Source organism: Clinocottus analis, unplaced genomic scaffold (genome assembly GCF_023055335.1).
Source record: "Clinocottus analis isolate CAN_PGR_092001 unplaced genomic scaffold, fCliAna1.0.p SCAF_6, whole genome shotgun sequence".
NCBI lineage: Eukaryota > Metazoa > Chordata > Actinopteri > Perciformes > Cottidae > Clinocottus > Clinocottus analis.
Genome location: NW_027176218.1, coordinates 22,889,404 through 22,916,173, shown reverse-complemented (window position 1 = coordinate 22,916,173; position 26,770 = coordinate 22,889,404). Strand labels below are relative to the sequence as shown.

At 48.2% G+C, this 26,770-nt stretch overlaps 1 protein-coding gene across 2 annotated transcripts in view; it reads left to right on the top strand.

The window, feature by feature from the left end:
* The window catches only part of smpd3 (sphingomyelin phosphodiesterase 3), a 67,299-nt gene extending 40,960 nt beyond the window's left edge, over positions 1–26,339 (top strand). Inside the window, exons 5-10 of one of the 2 annotated variants that reach the window (XM_068602394.1) lie at positions 11,367–11,442; positions 17,180–17,341; positions 18,314–18,403; positions 21,315–21,378; positions 21,892–22,060; positions 23,299–26,339. In XM_068602394.1, the coding sequence (XP_068458495.1) occupies positions 11,367–11,442; positions 17,180–17,341; positions 18,314–18,403; positions 21,315–21,378; positions 21,892–22,060; positions 23,299–23,400 (663 nt within the window). In that variant the 3' untranslated portion in view covers positions 23,401–26,339. Of the gene's footprint in view, positions 1–11,366; positions 11,443–11,548; positions 11,922–17,179; positions 17,342–18,313; positions 18,404–21,314; positions 21,379–21,891; positions 22,061–23,298 lie in introns of those variants that run through there. The other variant, XM_068602395.1, reaches the window with a different exon arrangement.
* The last annotated feature ends 431 nt before the right edge of the window (positions 26,340–26,770 follow it).

The window sequence follows — 26,770 nt, the reverse complement described above, 5'->3', positions numbered from 1 at the left end:
TGCTGGAGGCAGGATGGGGATGTGACATGACTCCATGTGGTCTACATGCAGAGCCAAGGGTCCTTACTTCTCCTGCTTTGATTCATTCTTCTGTTGAAACGCTTTTCATAATGAGACGACACGCAGCGTTTTCCATGGAGAGAAGAAGCAGCAGTGCTCAGAGTAACGCTCACAAACACAACGTGCAATGAATCAGCGATGAGGTGTGTGTGTGTGTGTGTGTGTGTGTGTGTGTGTGTGTGTGTGTGTGTGTGTTGACAGCCTGTGAGTTCATTAATCAGTCAGGAATGTGAGTCTGGATGGGATCCAGCTCCGGCTGGGACGGGTCCGCTCTGTGCGACCCGATGACGATGACGAGCACCTGTGTGTGTGTGTGTGTGTGTGTGTGTGTGTGTGTGTGTGTGTGTGTGTGTGTGTGTGTGTGTGAGTGTGTGTGTGAGTGTGTGTGACAGTCTGTTTGTGTCCAAACATGCCCTCTTGTTGCACCGCAGCAGATCTAATAAAGACACACTCATCATCACAGCCTGCACGCTGCAGACTACCAGCTGGCCTCGTGGCCCCGTTTCACCACCTCAGAGTCCATGAGCTCGTCCCGGGTTCCTGGCTGGCTGCCAGCTGGCAGGTACGACTCTCTGAGCCGCCGCCGCCGGGCAAGCTTTATGACACACAAAGAACATTCCTGCTGCCAGGACGCGCCTATCAGGGCTGAAGCTAAAGCCACGAGTGACTGTGTGGAGGTGTGTGTCTGTGTGGAGGTGTGTGTCTGTGTGGAGGTGTGTGTCTGTGTGGAGGTGTGTGTCTGTGTGGTGTGTGTCTGTGTGGAGGTGTGTGTCCTCTTGATCAGACCTGATCATAATATTCGTGGTCAAAAAGACCGGCAGCAAAATGTTGGAGAAAGAGTTTCACAATAAAAGGCTCACTCCATCTTCTCCTCTCCATCTTCTCCTCTCCATCTTCTCCTCTCCATCTTCTCCTCTCCATTCTCCACACAGACACACACTCTTCTCCTCTCCATCTTCTCCTCTCCATTTTCTCCTCTCCATGTTCTCCTCTCCTCTCCATCTTCTCCTCTCCATCTTCTCCTCTCCATCTTCTCCTCTCCATCCTCTCCTCTCCATCTTCTCCCCTCCACCCTCTCCTCTCCTCCGTGACCCTCTGGTGGTTCCTGTTCATTAGGACTGGGCGCTGGCGGCGCCACCAGCTGGCAGCATCTCATTAGACGTCTTAGTTTGATGGAGCTGATGTTCAGGCTGCTTCCTGTCCGCAGCCTCCAGGCTCTGTCCTCATCACACGCAGACCAGAGGTCCTCGTTGAAGTGATGACCCCTGAGTTCTTCCTCTCTTCACGTGTGTTGTTGTTGTTGTTGTTGTTGTTGTTGTTGTTGTTGTTGTTGTTGTTGTGTGCACTCATCCCTGTGGAGCCTGTCACACACACACACACACACACACACACACACCTCTGTTGTCTTTCCAGCTCTTTGTTTCTTTGTCTGTTCAGCAAAGCCAGCTGTCATGTTCATGATGACTCTTCTGTTGACTGAACTCACGAGTCTTTAACTTCCTGAGGCTCAGTAACGAGCTGCCGAGGAGCCCACGAGCCAAGCGCCACCAAACAGCTGATGAAGGTTAAGGTGTGTTCATGCAGCGCACCGTCAGAAATAAAGAGGAAAGAGGAACTTTGACCCAAAGGATCAGCCATCTATGATCATATATATATATATATATATATATATATATATATATATATATATATATATATATATATATATATATATATATATATATATATATGAATGTTGTCTTTGGGGAGCAGACCAAAGGGAGGTCGGGTCGGTGGATCATGTGACCGTCACGGTGACATCACTCGTCCTGGACCCGGTGATCGTTCAATACTTTATTGAACAATATTCTGGTTTGTGCAAAATCAATTCATATTAATGTTTTGAGTGGCGGCGGGTCGACCCGCCCCGAGTCCCTTCACTCATCCTCATCGCTTCTGTTTCACACACACACACACACACACACACACACACACACACACACACACACACACACACTCTCTCTCTCTCATTATTTCCCCGTGGATGCATTCACCTGGAGAGCAGCAGCAGGTCAGCGACATGAATCTGAATCGTCTCTAGTGGGGACGTGACGCAAGAGAGAGAGAGAGAGAGAGAGAGAGAGAGAGAGAGAGAGAGAGAGAGAGAGAGAGAGAGAGAGAGACAGAGAGAGAGAGAGAGAGAGAGAGAGAGAGAGAGAGAGAGAGAGAGAGACAGAGAGAGAGAGAGAGAGAGAGAGAGAGAGAGAGAGAGAGAGAGACAGAGAGAGACAGAGAGAGAGAGAGAATATTAATTTAAAATGTCTCCCTGAAGGGAGAGCAGCGCTGTCTCTGTAATTAAAGCTTTTCAGTCTCAACATTTATCCTCTTATAATTATTTCAAACTACTAAGTGCATGGTTGAAGAGTTTGTGTGTGTATGTGTGTGTGTGTGTGTGTGTGTGTGTGTGTGTGTGTGTGTGTGTGTGTGTGTGTGTGTGTGTGTGCATTACTACAGATTAAGCTTCACAACAGCACTCGCCGGTCAGAAAGTGAGTCAGTGGGAGGAGCCAAGCCGCCGGCCTCCAACAGGAAGTGTTTTAATCACCTTCCTGTTCAGGGACGAGGGATTTCAGCCTGAAGCCAAACTTAATGAAACACAACTGAGCCGGACACAACACGCGTCCCATGATGCAGTTCAGCTCCTGTGAAGACCGTCTGTCCTCCTCTTGGTCTGAGAGAGCAGACTGACGGAGTGTTGGTGTGTCAGCCACCAGAGACCTGAACACTCGAGCCTGTGTTTCAGCTGAACCAGTCGGTCCTGACGGAGGACTCGGCTTGGACTCGATGCACTCAAGAGTTTGACTGGTTCTGATGGACTTGAGAGACTCCACTTGAACATGTTTATTGAACTGACTTGATGTGGATACGTCTGGGTTTACTCACCTGACCTGAGCCTGTCTCCACTGACTCCAGGGGACTTGAACCTGAGCCTGTCTCCACTGACTCCAGGGGACTTGAACCTGAGCCTGTCTCCACTGACTCCAGGGGACTTGAACCTGAGCCTGTCTCCACTGACTCCAGGGGACTTGAACCTGAGCCTGTCTCCACTGACTCCAGGGGACTTGAACCTGAGCCTGTCTCCACTGACTCCAGGGGACTTGAACCTGAGCCTGTCTCCACTGACTCCAGGGGACTTGAACCTGAGCCTGTCTCCACTGACTCCAGGGGACTTGAACCTGAGCCTGTCTCCACTGACTCCAGGGGACTTGAACCTGAGCCTGTCTCCACTGACTGGAGACATGGACTTGTACACTGAACTCCACTCAACTGAGGCTTGAGTCTCTGATGACTTGACTGGTCTTCATTGACTTGAGACCTGACTTGGACTTTTCTCAAGCGACTCAACAGACTCAAGACCTGACTTGAAGGACTTGTTTGACTTGGATCTGGATATGTCTTCGTGCACTGGAGCCTTTGAAAGACTGATCTGTAACTTGACTCCAGCTACAGATTAGACACGTCACAAAAGGTTTGAGTGACTTGAGACCTGACCTGGACTTGTTTACTTGACTTCAGCTTGGGGTGAACTAGACTTGGTTGGTTTCTTAGCTCAGGTGAGTCTAACTCTGTTCAGAGTGAGGACAGAGACCTGGTTCACCTCTGAGGAAGGACTGATGGTCCCTGGACTCGTACGTCCTCCAGGTCATGATCACGGTCTCCAGGGGAGGCCATCCAGCCCCTGCTGGTGGTGCTGGTGGTGCAGGTGATGCTGGTGATGTTGGTGGTGCTGGTGGTGGAGGTGCTGGTGGCGCTGGTGATGCTGGTGGTGCTGGTGGTGCTGGTGGTGCTGGTGATGTTGGTGATGTTGGTGGTGCTGGTGGAACTGGTGGTGCTGGTGATGCTGGTGGTGCTGGTGGTGCTGGTGGTGCTGGTGATGTTGGTGGTGCTGGTGGAACTGGTGGTGCTGGTGGTGCTGGTGGCGCTGGTGATGTTGGTGGTGCTGGTGGAACTGGTGGTGCTGGTGATGTTGGTGGTGCTGGTGGTGCTGGTGATGTTGGTGATGTTGGTGATGTTGGTGGTGCTGGTGATGTTGGTGGTGCTGGTGGTGCTGGTGATGTTGGTGGTGCTGGTGGTGCTGGTGATGCTGGTGATGCTGGTGGTGCTGGTGGTGTTGGTGGTGCTGGTGGTGCTGGTGGTGCTGGTGGTGCTGGTGGTGTTGGTGGTGCTGGTGGTGCTGGTGGTGCTGGTGGTGCTGGTGATGCTGGTGATGCTGGTGATGCTGGTGGTGTTGGTGGTGCTGGTGGTGCTGGTGGTGCTGGTGGTGCTGGTGGTGTTGGTGGTGCTGGTGGTGCTGGTGGTGCTGGTGGTGCTGGTGATGTTGCTGATGTTGGTGGTGCTGGTGGTGCTGGTGGTGCTGGTGATGTTGGTGGTGCTGGTGGTGCTGGTGGTGTTGGTGGTGCTGGTGGTGCTGGTGGTGTTGGTCATTTCATATTATTTGTACTCGCACTGAGCCGAAGAGGAAGGAAACTCTTTCTTTCCATTTCAGAATAAAAGTCTTCTGGAGCAGCGCTGCTCCGTCACACAGCTCCCATGAGCCTTCACTTCATGCACAGACCACAACACACACACACACGCAACACACACACACACACACACACACACACACACACACACACACAAGCGCGCGCGTAAGAATCCCCTCAGGTCTGTTTCAGGCTGCACACACACCTATTGAAGCAGAGATAAGCCCCTGAAATATTAATAAAGAGAGTAGAGCGGAGAAGAGAGAGAGAGAGCAACGGAAAGGGAATTATTACGTTATATATATATATATATATATATATATATATATATATATATATATATATATATATATATATATATATATATATATATAAACAATGAAGGTGGAAAATGGGTTTTTAAATTACGTTTACAAGTAACACATTTATAGGTTGGACATTTCGCTATGTTAGCCTATGCTAAGCTATGCTAAGCTAAACGTCTCCGGACTTTAATGTAACATTACACTTGCGTTCCCTCTACTGACCAGCAGGGGGCGACTCTCTGCTTACAAAGGAAGTTTGATTGTACAGAAGTCTTTGAGAATATGATCTTAATTTCTATCTATCTATCTATATGAATATAGATAGATAGATAGATAGATAGATAGATAGATAGATAGATAGATAGATAGATAGATAGATAGATAGATAGATAGATAGATAGATAGATAAATAGATAGATAGTCATCAACAGTTAGTCTAAGCTTTAGGAGTATTTCTCTAAAATGTCAAACCCTTCCTTTAAACATGGATCATACAGCAGCCATCGTCATCGTGCTTCATCATGTTTCATATGTTTCTTCATCATGTTTCATATGTTTCTTCATCATGTTTCATATGTTTCTTCATCGTGTTTCATATGTTTCTTCATCATGTTTCATATGTTTCTTCATCGTGTGCACATGGGGTGTTGGTCAGCTGTTCTCTGAACTTCCTCATCGGCATCAGAAAGGTTCATGTTCTGATGCTTTGACCTCATCGTTCTTCTGGCTGTTTATTAATAATCTTCCTCTTGTGAAAACTGTAAAACATGTTTTTACATTCATGGAGGAACAGAAGATGTAATACACAGCGCTGTGCCTTCAGTGTCTGATTAAATATAGAATATGTCAAACTATGAACTTACACTTTTATTGAATATTAACTCAATCACATTTTCTAAAGGATGTTTTATGGATGTTACTTTTACATATAAATATGTGTAAATCTCCCGTACGCCACCAGAGGAACACTGTGAATAAATAAATAACTATCACGCTCCCATTTTACCAGAAACACTCATTCCATTAAGAGAAATTACATTATTGCTCCAATCTTTGCTGCAACGTGTTTTCACTGTCCACTTGAGCTTCATGTTTGTATCAGAGTCAAGCTAATTAGGCTAATGTCTAGGCTAATGCTTAGGTTAATGCTTAGACTAATGCCTAGACTAATGCTTAGGCTAATGCTTAGGCTAATGCCTAGACTAATGCCTAGGCTAATGCTTAGGCTAATGCTTAGGCTAATGCTTAGGCTAATGCTAGACTAATGCTTAGGCTAATGCTTAGGCTAATGCTTAGGCTAATGCTAGACTAATGCTTAGACTAATGCTTAGGCTAATGCTTAGGCTAATGCTTAGACTAATGCTTAGGCTAATGCTTAGGCTAATGCTTAGGCTAATGCTAGACTAATGCTTAGACTAATGCTTAGGCTAATGCTTAGGCTAATGCTTAGGCTAATGCTAGACTAATGCTTAGACTAATGCTTAGGCTAATGCTTAGGCTAATGCTTAGACTAATGCTTAGGCTAATGCTTAGGCTAATGCTTAGACTAATGCTTAGGCTAATGCTTAGACTAATGCTTAGGCTAATGCTTAGACTAATGCTTAGGCTAATGCTTAGACTAATGCTTAGGCTAATGCTTAGGCTAATGCTTAGGCTAATGCTTAGACTAATGCTTAGGCTAATGCTTAGACTAATGCTTAGGCTAATGCTTAGGCTAATGCGTAGACTAATGCTTAGACTAATGCGTAGACTAATGCTTAGGCTAATGCTTAGACTAATGCTTAGACTAATGCTTAGGCTAATGCTTAGGCTAATGCGTAGACTAATGCTTAGACTAATGCGTAGACTAATGCTTAGGCTAATGCTTAGACTAATGCTTAGACTAATGCTTAGGCTAATGCTTAGGCTAATGCTTAGACTAATGCTTAGGCTAATGCTTAGGCTAATGCTTAGACTAATGCTTAGGCTAATGCTTAGACTAATGCTTAGGCTAATGCTTAGACTAATGCTTAGGCTAATGCTTAGGCTAATGCTTAGGCTAATGCTTAGACTAATGCTTAGGCTAATGCTTAGACTAATGCTTAGGCTAATGCTTAGGCTAATGCGTAGACTAATGCTTAGACTAATGCGTAGACTAATGCTTAGGCTAATGCTTAGACTAATGCTTAGACTAATGCTTAGGCTAATGCTTAGGCTAATGTGTAGACTAATGCTTAGACTAATGCGTAGACTAATGCTTAGGCTAATGCTTAGACTAATGCTTAGGCTAATGCTAAGGCTAATGCCTAGGCTAATGCTTAGGCTAATGCCTAGGCTAATGCTTAGGCTAATGCGTAGACTAATGCTTAGGCTAATGCTTAGACTAATGTTAGGCTAATGCTTAGGCTAATGCTTAGACTAATGCTAGACTAATGTTAGGCTAATGCTTAGACTAATGCTTAGGCTAATGCTAGACTAATGTTAGGCTAATGCTTAGGCTAATGCTTAGACTAATGCTTAGGCTAATGCTTAGGCTAATGCTAGACTAATGCTTAGGCTAATGTTAGGCTAATGCTTAGGCTAATGCTTAGACTAATGCTAGACTAATGTTAGGCTAATGCTTAGACTAATGCTTAGGCTAATGCTAGACTAATGTTAGGCTAATGCTTAGGCTAATGCTTAGGCTAATGCTTAGACTAATGCCTAGGCTAATGCTAGACTAATGTTAGACTAATGCTTAGGCTAATGCTTAGACTAATGCTTAGGCTAATGCTTAGGCTAATGCTAGACTAATGCTTAGGCTAATGAGTAGACTAATGCTAGGCTAATGCTTAGGCTAATGCTTAGACTAATGCTTAGGCTAATGCTTAGACTAATGCTTAGACTAATGCTTAAACTGTTGTGTCTCTTTGTGGTCGTGTTGTGTCTCTTTGTGGTCGTGTTGTGTCTCCTTCAGGGACCTTTTCCTGGTGAAGAGCTTCTGACACTTTGGACCTTGTTTTTCCTGTGAGGAGGTTTCTTGGTTCAGGACGTTTTAACTTGTCAGTTAGTTTTGGATGTGTGTTTCATTTTGTTTCATTTTGTTTAGATTATGTGATTGCAGCTTCTTCGCTGTGTCATGTGGACCATCTCCTGCTGGTTTAGATCTCCGCTCTCAGGCCACGTGGACCTGGTTCTGTCTTTCCTCCGTTCACACCAATGTGATGTGGAGCTTCAGGCTGTGGGGCAAACTGGGACACCCGAGCAGACGCAGGAGAACATGCACCACGGCCAGCTGTTCTGCTAAATAAATAAAAGAATGAAACAGAGTTCACAGAGGATTATTTCAGGCAAAATGCTCACAAGACCGCGAGCTTTCAGAACCGTTTTAAAAGCTTTCATTAACTGGATGAACAACACATCACAATGTGCTGCAACTGGCAGAAGTCTTTTTTATAGAAGTGTTTTTGCAGCGTGGTCATACTTCATATGTCGCTTCATGAAAACCCTCTTGAGCTGCAGAGAGAGCCTCCACCTGCACGCCGCCCTCTGACGGGGAGTTGTGTCTTGTTTTCAGTCTGCTGCACTTCAAACCACCAACGACCACCCGCTCCCTTTCTTTGCAACCCTTCATTTCCTCTTCCTCCTCCTCCTCCTCCTCCTCCTCCTCCCACCGGCCCTTCAGAGCCTGCAGCCTCCTCCGTCCTCTCGTCTCGTGGTTGAAGGACTTCGCTCGGCGCCGTTGTGCTGAAGGTGTCTGATTAAATGTCGAGTGGCGTTTCATTGCAGCGTTGCTCGCTCCGGCTCAGGGAACGAGGAAATAGAGGTTGTGAAGGAGTCTAAAAAATGCATCAAGCTTACAAGGACATGGAGGGAGGGGGGGGGGGGATTCCTCAGCTCCGTGTTCAGCTCACGCATCATTTCAGAACGTACGGTCCAAAATGAACGACACGTATTGTCATGTGGTCTCGCTTCACTCCTCTCAGTTACTTCTCCCTCTGTAAACTCGTCACACTCCGTCTCCTCAGTCTGTCGGCGTCGCAGGAGCAGAGCCGGCGGCGTTGAGCCGGACGGCTGAGACTCGTGTCTTCAAGTTGCCTTTTGTTTCACTGATCAATAGCTGACTTCTTCTGCTGCTGATGAAGAAGAAGGTGCCACGCCTCTGGGGCTGAGCAGCGTTCACAAAGCAGCATGAAGTATGAACCCACAGGGTCACAGGGGAACCTCATTATCTTCACTGCTTTCAAGTAGCAGTCAACATCACGCTGACGTCTGAAATGCAACAGAGAGCAACTGTTCTTGAACGCTGCCTTCCTCCCTCCTCAGATCCTCTCTGCTGTGAAAACATCTGCTTCAAACAGCTGGATTTATTCAACTCCAACTACATTTTACAAGTTTTCATTTGATTTACATTTGTTCGATGCTGCTTTTTACTAGAATAATAATAAAGTAATCATAATTATAAGACTCGCTGGCACCAGATCAAGCATTTTAGGCTGCGACTGCGTTATTTCTCATTCTGGTATCGAGACGACTCTAAAATACACAACAGTTAGCACAAAATACTCTGACGGCCAGATTCAGATTGTTTCTTTTGATGAAAGTTGTTTTGTTGTTATTGTTCAGTCGATAAGAAACGTCTTCAGTAGCTTGTCTGCGCTGCTTAAAGGAAACCAAAGGCCCAGTAGAGCGGCTTTACTACCGTTAGCTCTTTACTACCGTTAGCTCTTTACTACCATTAGCTCTTTACTACTGTTAGCTCTTTACTACCGTTAGCTCTTTACTACTGTTAGCTCTTTACTACCGTTAGCTCTTTACTACCGTTAGCGCTTTACTACTGTTAGCTCTTTACTACCGTTAGCTCTTTACTACTGTTAGCTCTTTACTACCGTTAACTCTTTATTACCCGTTAGCTCTTTACTACCGTTAGCTCTTTACTACCGTTAGCTCTTTATTACCCGTTAGCTCTTTACCACCCATGAGCTCTTTACTACCCGTTAGCTCTTTACTACCGTTAGCTCTTTACTACCCATTAGCTCTTTACTATCCGTTAGCTCTTTACTACCGTTAGCTCTTTACTATCCATTAGCCCTTTACTACCCGTTAGCGCTTTACCACCCATTAGCTCTTTATTACCGTTAGCTCTTTACTACCCATTAGCTCTTTACTACTGTTACCTCTTTATTACCGTTAGGTCTTTGCTACGTATTAGCTCTTTACTATGAGTTAGCTCTTTACGACCCATTAGCTCTTTACTACCCGTTAGCTCTTTACTATCAACATCATAAATCTTAACTATTTATGCTAGCAGCTGCGTTAAGCTACATGCTAACCAAGGAGCAAGCTAACATGCTTTCAAAGAACAATAATCTTTGTTTAGTGACTCAGCATTTGATAATTCACGCTAAGTAGAAAACTGTAGCATCTCCGACTAAACTATGGTCTGCAGTCTTTAACTGATGGTTCATAAATGTTTAATAAACTTATCGTAAGAACTATAAGGGCAAACGGAAATAGTTGGCGTCATCTACCTGGCGTTATCTACCTGGCGTCATCTACCTGGCGTCACCTAGCTGGCGTCACCTAGCTGGCGTCACATAGCTTGCGTCATCTACCTGGCGTCATCTACCTGGCGTCATCTACCTGGCGTCACCTACCTGGCGTCACCTACCGGGCATCACCTAGCTGGTGTCATCTACTTGGTGTCACCTAGCTGGCATCACCTACCTGGCATCATCTACCTGGCGTCACCTAGCTGGTGTCATCTACTTGGTGTCATCTACCTGGCGTCACCTAGCTGGCGTCACCTACCTGGCGTCACCTAGCTGGTGTCATCTACTTGGTGTCACCTAGCTGGCGTCACCTAGCTGGTGTCATCTACTTGGTGTCACCTACCTGGCGTCACCTAGCTGGTGTCATCTACTTGGTGTCACCTACCTGGCGTCACCTAGCTGGTGTCATCTACTTGCTGTCATCTACCTGGCGTCACCTAGCTGGTGTCACCTACCTGGCGTCACCTAGCTGGCGTCACCTACCTGGCGTCACCTACCTGGCGTCACCTAGCTGGCGTCACCTAGCTGGCGTCACCTACCTGGCGTCACCTAGCTGGCGTCACCTAGCTGGCGTCACCTACCTGGCGTCACCTACCTGGCGTCACCTAGCTGGCGTCACCTACCTGGCGTCACCTAGCTGGCGTCACCTAGCTGGCGTCACCTACCTGGCGTCACCTAGCTGGCGTCACCTAGCTGGTGTCACCTACCTGGCGTCACCTACCTGGCGTCACCTAGCTGGCGTCACCTACCTGGCGTCACCTAGCTGGCGTCACCTAGCTGGCGTCACCTACCTGGCGTCACCTAGCTGGCGTCACCTACCTGGCGTCACCTAGCTGGCGTCACCTACCTGGCGTCACCTAGCTGGCGTCACCTACCTGCCGTCACCTAGCTGGCGTCACCTACCTGGCGTCACCTACCTGGCGGCTTCAGACCGTCTGCTCAGCTTCAGATGTTCACCTGGTTAAACTCTCACGTCTGCTTCCCCTGCAGGTCCATGTGGGCACGTCCCACCAGGAGCAGAGGGTTGTGGGATACGTCACGGTTACGCACCTCCATGCCATAGAAGGTACAGTTCATGTAGTCCAAACACACACACACACACACACACACACACACACACTCATGAATGTATTTGTGTGATTTCCACTGCGTTGCCTTTTCTCTTTTCAAAGCTGCTTTGCACTCGGAGAACAAGTCAGCTCTGTGTGTCTTTGTGATTGTCTGTGTGTGTGTGTGTGTGTGTGTGTGTGTGTGTGTGTGTGTGTGTGTGTGTCCAGATAGATACATGGGCGCATCAATACCCCCGCGTGTCTTCTTCTGCTGTTCCCATGGCGACCGGTTCAAGCTGTTTACGGCGTCACAGCCCTATTTAAAGCCTCCTCCTTCTTTACCAAAGACTCGTCCCCCACATTCGACGGCTATTCTGGGCTCCTCGCGCTGCTCGCAGGCCTAAATATAGCAGCGCCAGGGCTGCTAAAGATACATCAAACACAGAGCCTCGGGGCTGGAGGGGGGGGGGCACAGAGACCTGGTTCCTTTCTGAGGGGAAGGAGATGTGTTCAGAACCGTTCAAGAACCACCGTGAGCTCCATGCTACGCTGAGCTCCATGCTACGCTGAGCTCCATGCTACGCTGAGCTCCATGCTACGCTGAGCTCCATGCTACGCTGACTAAACCCCTCGTGTTCGGTTTGCAAGACCTTTCTTTATATATATATATATATGTGTGTGTGTGTGTGTGTGTGTGTGTGTGTGTGTGTGTGTGTGTGTGCTGTTCTTCTCCCACGCGCTTGTTATCTTTCTCCACTGAGTGAGTTGTCGTGGTGGAAGTCTGGTTTCTTCCTTTGTCACCTGTTAAAGTGTTGATGGGCTGTAAATGAAAATGTGTGATTAAGAGTAAATGATCATTTTAAATATAAAATATAATAATAACATCATCATTGATGTCCACCAGGGGGCGACTCCTCTGGTTGTATAGAAGTCTATGCTTCATGTGTTGAAGCTGCATTCTCTCTCCTGACCACCAGGGGGCGACTCCTCTGGTTGTATAGAAGTCTATGCTTCATGTGTTGAAGCTGCATTCTCTCTCCTGACCACTAGGGGGCGACTCCTCTGGTTGTATAGAAGTCTATGCTTCACGTGTTAAAGCTGCATTCTCTCTCCTGACCACCAGGGGGCGACTCCTCTGGTTGTATAGAAGTCTATGCTTCATGTGTTGAAGCTGCATTCTCTCTCCTGACCACTAGGGGTCGACTCCTCTGGTTGTATAGAAGTCTATGCTTCACGTGTTAAAGCTGCATTCTCTCTCCTGACCACCAGGGGGCGACTCCTCTGGTTGTATAGAAGTCTGTGCTTCATGTGTTGAAGCTGCATTCTCTCTCCTGACCACCAGGGGGCGACTCCTCTGGTTGTATAGAAGTCTATATAAGTGACTCTACTTCTCTCTTGATGTATTTCCTCAGTAAACATTGTAAACATGAGTTTATGTCTCAATCTCTAGTTTCTAGTCTTCTTCTATACAGCACGATGTTCATTTAGTACATTATGGTCTGTTAGAGTCAAACAGACCAGGAAGCAGGGGACGCTTTAGGGGCGGGGCTACGCGGTGATTGACAGGTCGCTGACAGCGTCACTCCTCTGCAGTCCATATTTGGTCACTTTCCGTTTACTGGTTGCAAAAAAACAAGATGGCGACGGCCAAAAGGTTAAACTCAAGGCTTCAAATCTTCAGTCCACAAACTAAAAGGCGACATCACGAAGACTTCGTCCACTTCTTGTTTTCAGTCTTTGGTTCAAACAACTTGACTCCCAAACGTGTTTTCACAATGTATGACAACAGAGTTAATGGACACACAACTTATAATCGTTAATTCAATTACTTTCAACATATCTTTGTGAAGTAAATGGTTTGGAGGCCTCTTCATTGACCTTTCACCTCAGTGTTAAGCCACATTATTCAGGCAGCAACACAAGAGAAGCGTGACTTGTTTCCAGACCAAAATATAGTTTTGATCTTTATTTTGCTTGACAGGTGTTCCACACGGTCTATGAAGAGACTTTAGTATCCAGCCAGAGTCCAAAGTATTTATAATATTCAGAACCCTGAAGGTGGACTAGCTGGAGGATAGCATATATTTATTTTTGGCATATAAAACAGTGTCATCTGCATAAAAGCGTAGGATAGAATTTGGGGTGGCAGAGATGATATTGTTCATACACAGGAAATAAAAGAGGAGCAATGATGATGTATTTCTACACGATGTGAACACGAGTTCACAACCTGATGAACACGTGACAACCAGATATCTAAATACTTTCATGTCTTCACAGGTCGAATCATTTTCATCTTTGAAAAGTTTCTTGTGTCTTCAACACATTTGCATTCATTTCTTTACACGCATCAGGTTACGTTTGTGTGCAGAACCACAGACGCTTGTTTGTTTGCTCGAGGGAAACTCTGTCAATACAAACACAAACATTTACTTTACTCTCTGCTCCAGCGTACGGCCACAGTGTTGGAGAGAAACATCAGTGTTGGATCGATTCCCCGCCGGTGATGAACCCTCTGTCCTTCAGGAACACTTCCTGATCGTAAAAATCCCCCAAAATTGTCATGAATGGAACACGTTTTATGTCTGAATGACGAATCATGCTCATAATATTAATGCATTAAACTCATATAGTGCTTTTCTGGTCCTCAAAGTCACTTTACATAACTGTTAAAATATCCTGAAAGCTAATCAATAAAACAATTATCAGTTTTTACTTTTGTTCTTGGATAGAATATGATTTTTGTTGAGTTACAAGTATTTAATGTTAATTACATTATTCAGCTCTAAATAAACCTTCAGTGTGAGGAAAACTTGCCTGGTAAACTTGGAACTGAAACACACACACACACACACACACACACACACACACACACACACACACACCGGGCGAGTGTACAGCGAACACGCCCCCGCAGCTCCATCGTCTCTGTGATCCAGAAACAAAAGAAGACATTTTGTTTCTCATGTTGGAGGAGCCGAGCGGCCGGAGCCAAGCCTCCTCCTCAGCAGCGATATCTTCCTCCTCCTCAGCATCTTCCTCCTCCTCAGCAGCGATATCTTCCTTCTCCTCAGCATCTTCCTCCTCCTCAGCAGCGATATCTTCCTCCTCCTCAGCAGCGATATCTTCCTCCTCCTCAGCAGCGATATCTTCCTCCTCCTCAGCAGCGATATCTTCCTCCTCCTCAGCAGCGATATCTTCCTCCTCCTCAGCAGCGATATCTTCCTCCTCCTCAGCAGCGATGTCTTCCTCCTCTTTGTTTCTTACTCTCTCCTCTCAGCTGTTGTTTCTCTCGCCTCCCTCTGCTCACCTCCTCCCTTCTCTCTCCACGTCGCCCGGCGAGCAGCTTCCCTGGCGGCGCTGCAGCGAGGAGACGCCGCCAAAGCAGAGCAACACGCCAGCAACTTGACGTGATGCCACTAATATTAGTAACAGAAGTGATGGCTTCATTAGGAGCTGTCATTAAGGAGAGAGGAGAGTCGGGGACGAGCTGGTCTTCATAACAGATCTGCAGTCTATGAGTTCACTTCTTTGTATGAACTTTATTAATATCAGCTCCGCCTCCTAAACCAAATAAGTGAAGTTCTCGTGCCCCTGGTCCTCTGAGTTCAACGGGTTCAGAAACCCAGGGCTTCCACATTGAGGCTGCGGCTAGTTTCATTTTTACTCCAGGCTGCATGCTGCATGCCCCAGGCTGCATGCCCCAGGCTGCATGCCCCAGGCTGCATGCCCCAGGCTGCATGCCCCAGGCTGCATGCCCCATGCTCCATGCTCCATGCTCCATGCTCCATGCTCCATGCTCCATGCTCCATGCTCCATGTTTCTCTCCTCATTCCAGCTCTTCTTTGGTCTCCACCTCCTTCCAGAGAGGAATATCTGTCTCCACAGCGGCTCAAAGCTCCAGTTCATCCTGACAACTGTTTCACAGGAAGCAGCTTCCTGCAGCGTGCAGCAGCTTCCTGCAGCGTGCAGCAGCTTCCTGCAGCGTGCAGCAGCTTCCTGCAGCGTGCAGCAGCTTCCTGCAGCGTGCAGCAGCAGCTTCCTGCAGCGTGCAGCAGCTTCCTGCAGCGTGCAGCAGCTTCCTGCAGCGTGCAGCAGCTTCCTGCAGCGTGCAGCAGCTTCCTGCAGCGTGCAGCAGCAGCTTCCTGCAGCGTGCAGCAGCTTCCTGCAGCGTGCAGCAGCTTCCTGCAGCGTGCAGCAGCTTCCTGCAGCGTGCAGCAGCTTCCTGCAGCGTGCAGCAGCAGCTTCCTGCAGCGTGCAGCAGCAGCTTCCTGCAGCGTGCAGCAGCTTCCTGCAGCGTGCAGCAGCAGCTTCCTGCAGCGTGCAGCAGCAGCTTCCTGCAGCGTGCAGCAGCTTCCTGCAGCGTGCAGCAGCAGCTTCCTGCTGCGTGCAGCAGCTTCCTGCAGCGTGCAGCAGCTTCCTGCAGCGTGCAGCAGCAGCTTCCTGCAGCGTGCAGCAGCTTCCTGCAGCGTGCAGCAGCAGCTTCCTGCAGCGTGCAGCAGCAGCTTCCTGCAGCGTGCAGCAGCAGCGTGCAGCAGCAGCTTCCTGCAGCGTGCAGCAGCAGCTTCCTGCTGCGTGCAGCAGCTTCCTGCAGCGTGCAGCAGCAGCTTCCTGCAGCGTGCAGCAGCAGCTTCCTGCAGCGTGCAGCAGCAGCTTCCTGCAGCGTGCAGCAGCAGCTTCCTGCAGCGTGCAGCAGCAGCTTCCTGCAGCGTGCAGCAGCAGCTGGAAGGTTGCAGCCGTGTTGGTTCCAACCAGAGGCTCCTCTCGTCTTTCATTCGTGAGGAACAGTCAGTCAGCGTCTTCTCTCATGAAGGATCATCTCCTGGTTGTGTTAACACCAGGTGTTAACGTGTTAATGTGTAGTTGTGTTAACACCAGGTGTTAACGTGTTAATGTGTAGTTGTGTTAACACCAAGTGTTAACGTGTTAATGTGTAGTTGTGTTAACACCAGGTGTTAACGGGTTAATGTGTAGTTGTGTTAACACAACGCTCAGCGTTACGTTGTGAAGACAAAGCTTCACCCCTCTGGAGGTCCCTTCAGTGAGTTAGTCAGTTGGTTAGTTTGATTGTTAGTTAGTTAGTTAGTTAGTTAGTTAGTTAGTTAGTTAGTTAGTTAGTTAGTTAGTGGATATGTTTGTGTGATGTGATGTTTGCTGTGTAGAGTGAAGCATGTGTGTCCATGAGCTGACATATCAGAGATGTGTGTGTGTGTGTGTGTGTGTGTGTGTGTCTGTTCATCTAGGTGTGTGTGTGTGTGTGTGTGTGTGTGTGTGTGTGTGTCCAGGTGAACTGAGGTGACCTCTCATGTTTCATGTGTGTGTTGTTTCAATAAGTCAAGAAAAAGATGAAAACAATAAAAGTGTCGTGTTTCCTGTTGCGTGTCCGTGTGTAGTTCCACATCTTAAAACTTCAAATAAGAAACAAACTTCACCTCGTGGAGGTCAGCTGACTTCAAGGGAAACATCTTTCATTCATACGTTTGCTTCCTCCCTCTTCTACACACACACACACACACACACACACACACACACACACACTCACACACACACACTCACACTCACACTCACACACACACACACTCACACTCACACACACACACACACACACACACACACACACACACACACACACACACACACACTCACACTCACACACACACACACTCACACTCACACACACACACACTCACACTCACACACACACACACACACACACACACACACACTCACACACTCACACACACACACACACAGGGGATGCGTCGGTGCGCTGCGAGCAGCTGGACCTGCTGCTCCAGTGGGGCGTGGCCTTCCGGCGCTGCTCCTCTGGACCTCCTGACGGGGAGAAGCAGCTGGAGGACCTGGTGGCCTTCGACGTGCTGCTGGGAGACCTCAACTTCGACAACTGCTCTTCAGGTGTGAAGACCTCAACACCTGCATGTGTCCTGACCTGCACTCCTCATCGTGCCCGACGTGGCCCTCCTTCAGCGTCCACGTGACGCAGTGAACGCTGATGAGTCCATGAAGAGTCATGGACTCATCAGCGTTCACGTGAAGCAGTGAACGCTGATGAGTCCATGAAGAGTCATGGACTCATCAGCGTTCACGTGAAGCAGTGAACGCTGATGAGTCCATGAAGAGTCATGGACTCATCAGCGTCCACGTGAAGCAGTGAACGCTGATGAGTCCATGAAGAGTCATGGACTCGTTCAGCGTCCACGTGAAGCAGTGAACGCTGATGAGTCCATGATGAGTCATGGACTCATCAGCGTTCACGTGAAGCAGTGAACGCTGATGAGTCCATGATGAGTCATGGACTCATCAGCGTCCACGTGAAGCAGTGAACGCTGATGAGTCCATGATGAGTCATGGAGGACCTCTCATGGTTCACCTCTTACCACATGAAACAATATTCATGTCTGAAGCATGAACACAACACAGCATGAGCTCATGGAGAAGAGGAGGGGCCTTTGAGAGCCAAACAGATCCAGTAGCCCCGCCCTAAAGCATGCTTTGGGGCGGGGCTACTGTGATTGACAGGTCTCTGCATTCAGGATGCAGCAGAGTTCAGCAGGAGACACAATACCACGGTTCATAGCTCCATGGTGGAGTCAGACCATCCGGCCCTCGTGGGGGAAGAGGAGGAAAGACCCCTCAAGGGAACAAAAGGAGAGCGACTCATTCCTCTTCCAGTCACATGAGCACGACAGCTGAAGAGGAGGAAAGAACTCTTCATCACGTTCAGGTCCACAGGAGGCTTCAGGCTGCAGAAAGAAGACGTGTTCCTCCATCATTACAATAATATATAATAATTCAGCCTAAAACTGTGAATGTGAGTAACGGTGTGTGCTCTTGTGTGTTTGTGTGTCTTTGTGTTGTTTTATTCAGAGGACAAACTGGAGCAGCAGCATGCACTTTTTACTCAATACAAGGATCCATGTCGCCTGAGACCAGGAGAGGACAAACCATGGGCTCTGGGTAAGTACACACACACACACACACACACACACACACACACACACACACACACACACTCAGTCACATGTGTCTCTATAGGAACACCGTGAAGGTTCCTAATCCAGTAATTACAGATATGTACTCACACACACACACACAACCTGAGTGTGTGTGTGTGTGTGTGAGTGTGTGTGTGTGTGTGTGTGTGTGTGTGTGTGTGTGTGTGTGTGTGTGTATGTGTGTGTGTGTGTGTGTGTGTGTGTGTGTGCAGCCTGATCCATAGTCCAGCCTGTGATCTGGCTGCATCAGGATGTGAGTCAAAGCGTTCTCTGTCGGCGTCGCGGCGTGGAGGCGAGCGTTGGCTGGAGCGTCGTTGAGGCCGGCGGTTCGAGGCCGGACGGTGAACGAGCTCGTTTAGAGGAGGCGTGTTCATCTGGACTCGCGGGCCCGGGAACAGATCCTCGCCTTCAGGCTCGGTCGCTACTAGAAAGGAGGGGAGGAGGAAGGAGACAAGGAAAGGAAGCATGAATCGATGAGCAGAAGGGGGAGGGGCTGGTCCAGTTTCATAACGCTCATCCAAAGAAGATTAGACCTGAACACGCTGATGAAATCTGTACAACTCTTCTGCTACACACACACCCGCAGGGCTTGTGGTGCCTTCACATCACGTGGGAATTCTGGCCGCTTGATGGTTATGAAAGCAGCGACGTGGAAGTAAAAAGAAATCAAACGTTTGAAGCCGTGAGGATGAAAGTCTGCCAGGAAAATCTCCTCCGCTCGTAAGAGACGCTTTGAGTGAGTTTGTGTTTGATGGAAGATTAAAGGCGTCAGAAACAAACCCACAACACAACAAGTACAACAACTGTGGCTGCACGCGGACTGCAGCAGTCTGAATACGTATGTGGACGCATTACTGGATGCTGCTGGATGCAGAGACGCAAAGAGTCAAAATGTCACTCAAGAGACGAATAAATACACAAACGACCTCAGAGACGCACAAAATAAACACAATAGGACACAACTACAAAGACACACAAATGTACACAACGACAAACCAATGACTTAAAATAGGTAATGACTACAAAGAGACACAACGTGACTACAAAGAGACACAACACGACTACAAAGAGACACAACGTGACTACAAAGAGACACAACACGACTACAAAGAGACACAACGTGACTACAAAGAGACACAACGTGACTACAAAGAGACACAACGTGACTACAAAGAGACACAATGTGACTATAAAGAGACACAACGTGACTACAAAGTGACTACAAAGAGACACAACGTGACTACAAAGAGACACAACGTGACTACAAAGAGACACAACACGACTACAAAGAGACACAACGTGACTACAAAGAGACACAACGTGACTACAAAGAGACACAACGTGACTACAAAGACACAACGTGACTACAAAGAGACACAACGTGACTACAAAGAGACACAACGTGACTACAAAGAGACACAACGTGACTACAAAGAGACACAACGTGACTACAAAGAGACACAATGTGACTACAAAGAGACACAACGTGACTACAAAGTGACTACAAAGAGACACAACGTGACTACAAAGAGACACAACGTGACTACAAAGAGACACAACACGACTACAAAGAGACACAACGTGACTACAAAGAGACACAACGTGACTACAAAGAGACACAACGTGACTACAAAGACACAACGTGACTACAAAGAGACACAACGTGACTACAAAGAGACACAACGTGACTACAAAGAGACACAACGTGACTACAAAGAGACACAACGTGACTACAAAGAGACACAACGTGCTCTCAGATTGCTGTTGCCACAACAGGGTAACAACCAAGTCGTACTTTTGGCTGCTCTGTCCTGGAGGAAGGAAGTGCTGCTGGTGAGGACAGCAAACACAGATCACTACACGTCAGCGTGACAGGTGTACAGGTGTACAGGTGTACAGGTGTGCAGGTGTACAGGTGTACAGGTGTGCAGGTGTACAGGTGTAGAGGTGTAGAGGTGTACAGGTGTACAGGTGTACAGGTGTACAGATGTACAGGTGTACAGGTGTACAGGTGTAGAGGTGTAGAGGTGTACAGGTGTACAGGTGTGCAGGTGTACAGGTGTACAGGTGTACAGGTGTGCAGGTGTACAGGTGTACAGGTGTACAGATGTACAGGTGTACAGGTGTACAGATGTACAGGTGTGCAGGTGTACAGGTGTACAGGTGTGCAGGTGTACAGGTGTACAGGTGTGCAGGTGTACAGGTGTAGAGGTGTAGAGGTGTACAGGTGTAACGGTTGAACAGGTCTGCAGGTGTGCAGGTGTACAGGTGTACAGGTGTACAGGTGTGCAGGTGTACAGGTGTGCAGGTGTGCAGGTGTACAAGTGTACAGGTGTGCAGGTGTACAGGTGTGCAGGTGTACAGGTGTACAGGTGTGCAGGTGTACAGGTGTGCAGGTGTGCAGGTGTACAGGTTCACAGGTCTGCAGGTGTACAGGTGTGCAGGTGTACAGGTGTACAGGTGTAGAGGTGTACAGGTGTAGAGGTGTACAGGTGTAGAGGTCTGCAGGTGTGCAGGTGTGCAGGTGTAGAGGTGTGCAGGTGTACAGGTGTAGAGGTGTACAGGTGTAGAGGTGTACAGGTGTGCAGGTGTACAGGTGTAGAGGTGTACAGGTGTACAGGTGTACAGGTGTACAGGTGTAGAGGTGTACAGGTGTGCAGGTGTAGAGGTGTGCAGGTGTAGAGGTGTACAGGTGTACAGGTGTGCAGGTGTACAGGTGTAGAGGTGTACAGGTGTACAGGTGTAGAGGTGTACAGGTGTGCAGGATGAAGAGTGCAGCGTTCAAGAAGCTCCTCCATCTGAACGTTTGCTAGAAGACGCAGACGGTCGGTCCTCACAGAACCTGAACCACTGACGCTCTTGTCCTCCATCAGGGACTCTGCTGGACCCCAGAGGCCTTTACGACGACGAGGTCTGCTCACCGGAGAGTTTACAAAAGTAAGACACACACACACACAGACACACACACACACACAGACACACACACTCTGCTTCCCTTCCCAGAAGCCCCTCTGTCAGTTCCACATGTTCTCTGTCTGGTGGCCGCTGGCCTCAGGGTCTTGTGCTTCTACAGGATGTAATGTTTTGGTGTCAGCTCCTTCTGGAAGAAGACACACGTGAGGTGTTCTAGCAGCTTCTGGCTGTGACACACAGGATGTAGCACCAGCTCCTCCTCCGTGAAGGAGTTCAGATGCTCTGGTTGAATGAAATGAGTTTTAGTCATATCGTCACATATTAGCTGAGGCAGGTTTAGACTGTAGTCACTTTGATTACACTGGTGACCTTTGACCTTTGAGCTCCAGTGCTCTGTTCCTTTGCGCAGCGATGGCGGCATCATATCTTATATGTATATCACATATATGCTGTTTCATGCCCTGTTCTTCCTGTGTTTGGACCTTGAAGCCGCCTCGGTCCAAACCTCTGACCCTCTGATCCGTGTGTCTCTGCCAGAGTGATGGAGAACGAGGAGGGGAGGAAGGAGTACCTGGTGTTCCCTCCCAGTAAGAGCCAGTGTCCCGCCAGCAGCCAGAAGGGCAGGAAGATCCCGCTGAAGGGCAACGGCCGGCGCATCGACTACATGCTGTACAGCGACGAGGGCCTGCAGCAGGACTGGAAGCTGGTAGGCCTGACAGGGATGACTGAGGAAGACGTGAAGACGTCCTTCCTCTGAGGGAACTGAGCACCCCAAAAACACATCTTTACTAAAGCTTCACCATGTAAATACGCACGCCCCACATGGACTTCAGCGGTAAAGGAGTAAAGCCTTCGGCTCGTTCGATTGGCTGCCGGCGCCGAGTGTGACGCTGACAGCCGGGCGGGGAAGTTTAGAAGATTTCAACTTTTACTAAAAAAACGTCTAAAAACCGTCAGAAGTCAGAAGTTCAGCTCTGGGTTCCTCCGACACGAGGAGCAGAGTTTGCTCCACGATGCGAATGTGCAGCAGAAAACAGGAGGTGGGAGGAATAAACCTCAGGACCTCACGCTGCAGACACCGCTCTCACCACAGGAGGGGAGCATCGGGCACAAGCTTTGAGTTCTGTGCCATAATATTCGGCGCTCATTAAATCACCCAACGAGGCACCTGTCAGTGCTCATCTTCCTGAGCGGAGTGACACCTGCAGGTGAGATGATCTCACGTCTCATGAGAGGACGAGTGACTCGCTCGCTCATCATCACAATAAAACACGGCAGCAGAAAGCGAGGAGGCAAAAGAATGAGGGCATCGCTGTCATGGCCGCCCGCCTGCTGAGGGATGGGAACACACATCCTATCATTCACCTCCTTCTCTCTCTCTCTCTCTCTCTCTCTCTCTCTCTCTCTCTCTCAGCAGTCTGATGACACCTAGTGTCTGAGTGAAGGAACTGTCACTGCAAAGTGAAGCTGATCCTCGTGGAGATGATGCGCTTCATCATGGGTGGTCTGTTTATTGCCTGATGGAGAACAGCAACGGGCTAGCTAGCTGCTAGCTGGTTAGCATGCTCAGGTCATAGCGGTCTTTCATGTCACACCAACACTGGACCTTAATGTCAGGACATCTTTGATTTCAAACGACCTTTTAGTACAAAAAAAACTTCATGTAAAGATTCAATGAAAGGTTCATAACACACTAAAACACACTTAACACACTAAAAGCACACTTCATAGTGTGTTTTTGACCCACTATAGAGTGTTATAAACACACACAGGGCACTCTCCTGAGTCTGCTTAGGAGTGACAGGAGACACTGAAACTTCATGTCGTGAAACGTGAGACGCTTCAGATCATCAACGCAGATCTAAAGTCCCTCAGAATGAAGACCTGGTGACACTTCTCTCTTCTTTCTCTCTTCTTTCTCTTCTTCTTTCTCTCCTCCTGCAGGAGATCGAGGAGTTCAGCTTCGTCACCCAGCTGGCCGGCCTCACCGACCACCTGTCTGTGGCCATGCGATTGGCTGTTTCCACCGGGGAGGAGGAGCCTTAGACTGACCATGTGAGCTCTGACAAATACTGCCATGGAGGACCGACAGACCACCAGGAAGAGGAGATGACACGTTTACAGGAGAGAGAGAGAGAGAGAGAGAGAGAGAGAGAGAGAGAGAGAGAGAGAGAGAGAGAGAGGGATGAATCAGTGGAGGAGTGCTCAGAGGATGGAGGAGTGATGTGAGAGAGGAAGACTCTGGAGGGGAGAGATAAGCTGGGGTATTCTGGTTAGAAAGCCAGAAAGATATTCATCTTCCTGGGTAAAACACACACACATACACACACACACACACACACACACACACACACACACACACACACACACACACACACACACACACACACACAAATCGATGGACGTCCTGACTGTTGACCATCGCCGGCCTCTCCTCCTCCGTCCCTGCTGAGTGCACCGTGAGGTTTTATTTACAGCCATTTGGTTTTTATGTAGCCAACTTACACACAACCCTTTTTATTTTAGCCCAAATGTGAGTTTGTTTTTTATGATTCTACCTTCAGGGACAGTTGTACAAAAGGCCAACGCATCATTGAAGCGGCGAGAGCGAGGCGAGTGGCTCCTGACGGGCTGTTCCACTGACCGTGTGTGTGTGTGTGTGTGTGTGTGTGTGTGTGTTAAAACCATTACTCTAGACCCTTCAGAAAGGATGGGTCCCACAAAGCTGGTACCAGTCAGTGGACCCCATAGGGTAATAGAAACGTGTGTGTGTGTGTGTGTGTGTGTGTGTGTGTGTGTGTGTGTGTGTGTGTGTGTGTGTGTGTGTGTGTGTGTGTGTGTGTGTCGTGCTCCTTCCTGAACGCTGTTGGTCGTTCACATTCCTCCCACGTCGGCCCACGAACCTCAACAAGTGTCTTGTTTTATAAAATAAATAAACAAAACTAGTCTTTCTAAAAAAAGGAAAAAAAATATAATAATGCAGTTTCTATTGTCGCCACACCACTTTTTATAGGATGTGTAAATGCCTGTTTATTACTTTATGGTATGTTTCTAAAAAAAAAGAAGATGTTCTTGTGTGAAGGGACATGACGGTGGAGAAGGTGCTCGATGCTCATAGCATGCGTTTCAGCCATCACTGCTGGAAATCAGACATTTTTGGAGTAATAGCGGGAGCGGAGGCTTTGCTGATGCATGATGGGAAACGGTATCAGTTTACAACATTAATATAGCGTCTTGATGCACCTGCTTGAGTCTGAGAGGCGAGAGGCGAACACTTGCTGTGTGTGATGTTTGTGCATGTGAGGCTGCGGCGTCGCGTGGGTTCAGCTGATGTCACTGCGTCTGGCGGCCATTGTGGAGGAAGTAGATGTCGTTAGCTAACAAACCAATGTAGCTCTGTGTTTAGAAGCCATCTCTGTCTTTGTCATGTCGCTAACATGCAGCCAGCTGTCCAACAGTCAGCCTGATGACAGCCATATTGTGACGCAACTGCAAAACCTCATGATGCAGAAACTTGTTGCTGCCGCACACCAGCGTACAACACGCCACGTTTACGCAAACATGTTTTATGATCAGCCGATTGAACCCAAGGAGGCAGACTGTGTTTGACATGTCACGCTAACGTGCGGCTCGCTGCTGGAAGGAAACCGTTTGAAAGCGACGCTCCGTACGAGTCCGACACGCCGCCATGAAGAACCTCGAGCTCCTGCCGGCGTCTCACCGAGACCTGAGGAGGATCATGGGAAGTTAGTTCAAGCAGCCAGTTCTCTTTATGTTATGTGTGTCGTAGTCACGCTCATTCGACTGATTATTTAGTACTTTAACACATCCTGAAGTTTGCCATGTCGAGAGTTTTTCAGTATTTAAGAGAATAAAAACAATCAAAGTTCATTCCGTTGTGTTGCTTTTGACCCACTTGTGCGTTAACGCCGTCCCGACTGACCGGGTCGGAAGAAACTTCTGTTCAGTCCGACTCCACCAAAGTCGTTCCACATCTACATCAAACAACACCTGGTATGGTAGAACACACGTGTGTGTTGTTGGTCACAACATCTTTATCCTGTTAAACCTTGTAAACCATCATCTGAGTCTTTCAGACGAGCTGCCTCCTGCTCAATGAACAGTTCAGTATAATTTTACCAGCAGACCGCTCACACTAAAGTATGCTAATAGCGTGTTAGCATGCCGTTTGGAACACAGCCAAGCAGGATGATTAACACAACGCAAGTAGTGCAAGGCTCCTGAACACAGACTGAGCATGAAGTAAAGTAACACTGCAACACAACGCACGGTGTGTTCACACTGAGCAAAACACGTTCAAGTCCTTTCCTGTAGCTACGCATGTTGCTAGCTAAGCTAGCTCCAGCTAACGTCTGCACAGCCAGTATGTGACTGACTTGTCTTTGCATTCAGCCTCAACACACCTTCAGCGCTCTGTTCATACATCACGTCATGGACTGCTTTCTGCTGGTTGGACAATATGCTTTACATCAATGCTAATGTAGCATAGCATTCAGCTCCCAATCTGTAACAGACTGTGGTGTCAAACAGGAGCTTTGTAAAGAGCGTTAATGTGTAACTGTTGACGGGCAGCAGGACGAGCAGCGTTCCCATGGTGCTGCTGGTGAACGGCACCACGACGTCAGACCAGCAGGCGTCTTCAGGAAGTCCTTCACCAGCCAGACGGAGGCTGCTGTGAGAATACTTGAATACAAATAATGTTTTGTCATATTTAAGATTCTGTGAGGAACTTACAACAGGATAGGAAACAACTCAGGACAGATGCCTCCGTATGACCTACATAAGTAAACCAGACCAATCAGATGAAACCCAGCAGGTCCACCAGAACCTCAAACCAGCAGGAAGCAGCCCACCGCGGACAGATCCAGATCCAGATCCAGATCCGGATCCGGATCCGGATCCAGATCTAGATTCAGATCCCTCTTCACTGCAGCCTTCCTCCTGCAGTGGCCCGGAGGCCCGGAGCCGGGGCCGGGTGGTGGGTCTGTCAGACCCGCTGCAGAGAGTCTCTGAAGGGACTCTGGTGCCCAGAAGCACTGCGCTCCTGTCCACAGGGACCGCCAGAACCAACACACACCAACGCCCCTTGAGGAAGTCACTAAACTGAGTTTATGAAAACATTTGAAGGCATAAAAAGACAATTCTGTGAATATTGCTTCATATCCGCGCTGCCGCGTTTGACAGGAATTCAGAAATCAGATGTTTTTACACAGGCCATCTGTCTCCTGTAGTCCTGTCAGGATAGAGACAGTTTCAGCAAATATGATGAAAAACTAGTTTCAGTAAGCTCGCTAACACTAGCGTAAGCCTGCTAACATTAACATAAGCTCACTAACATTAGCGTAAGCTCGCTAACATTAGCGTAAACTCGCTAACATTAGCCACAAGGAGCTCC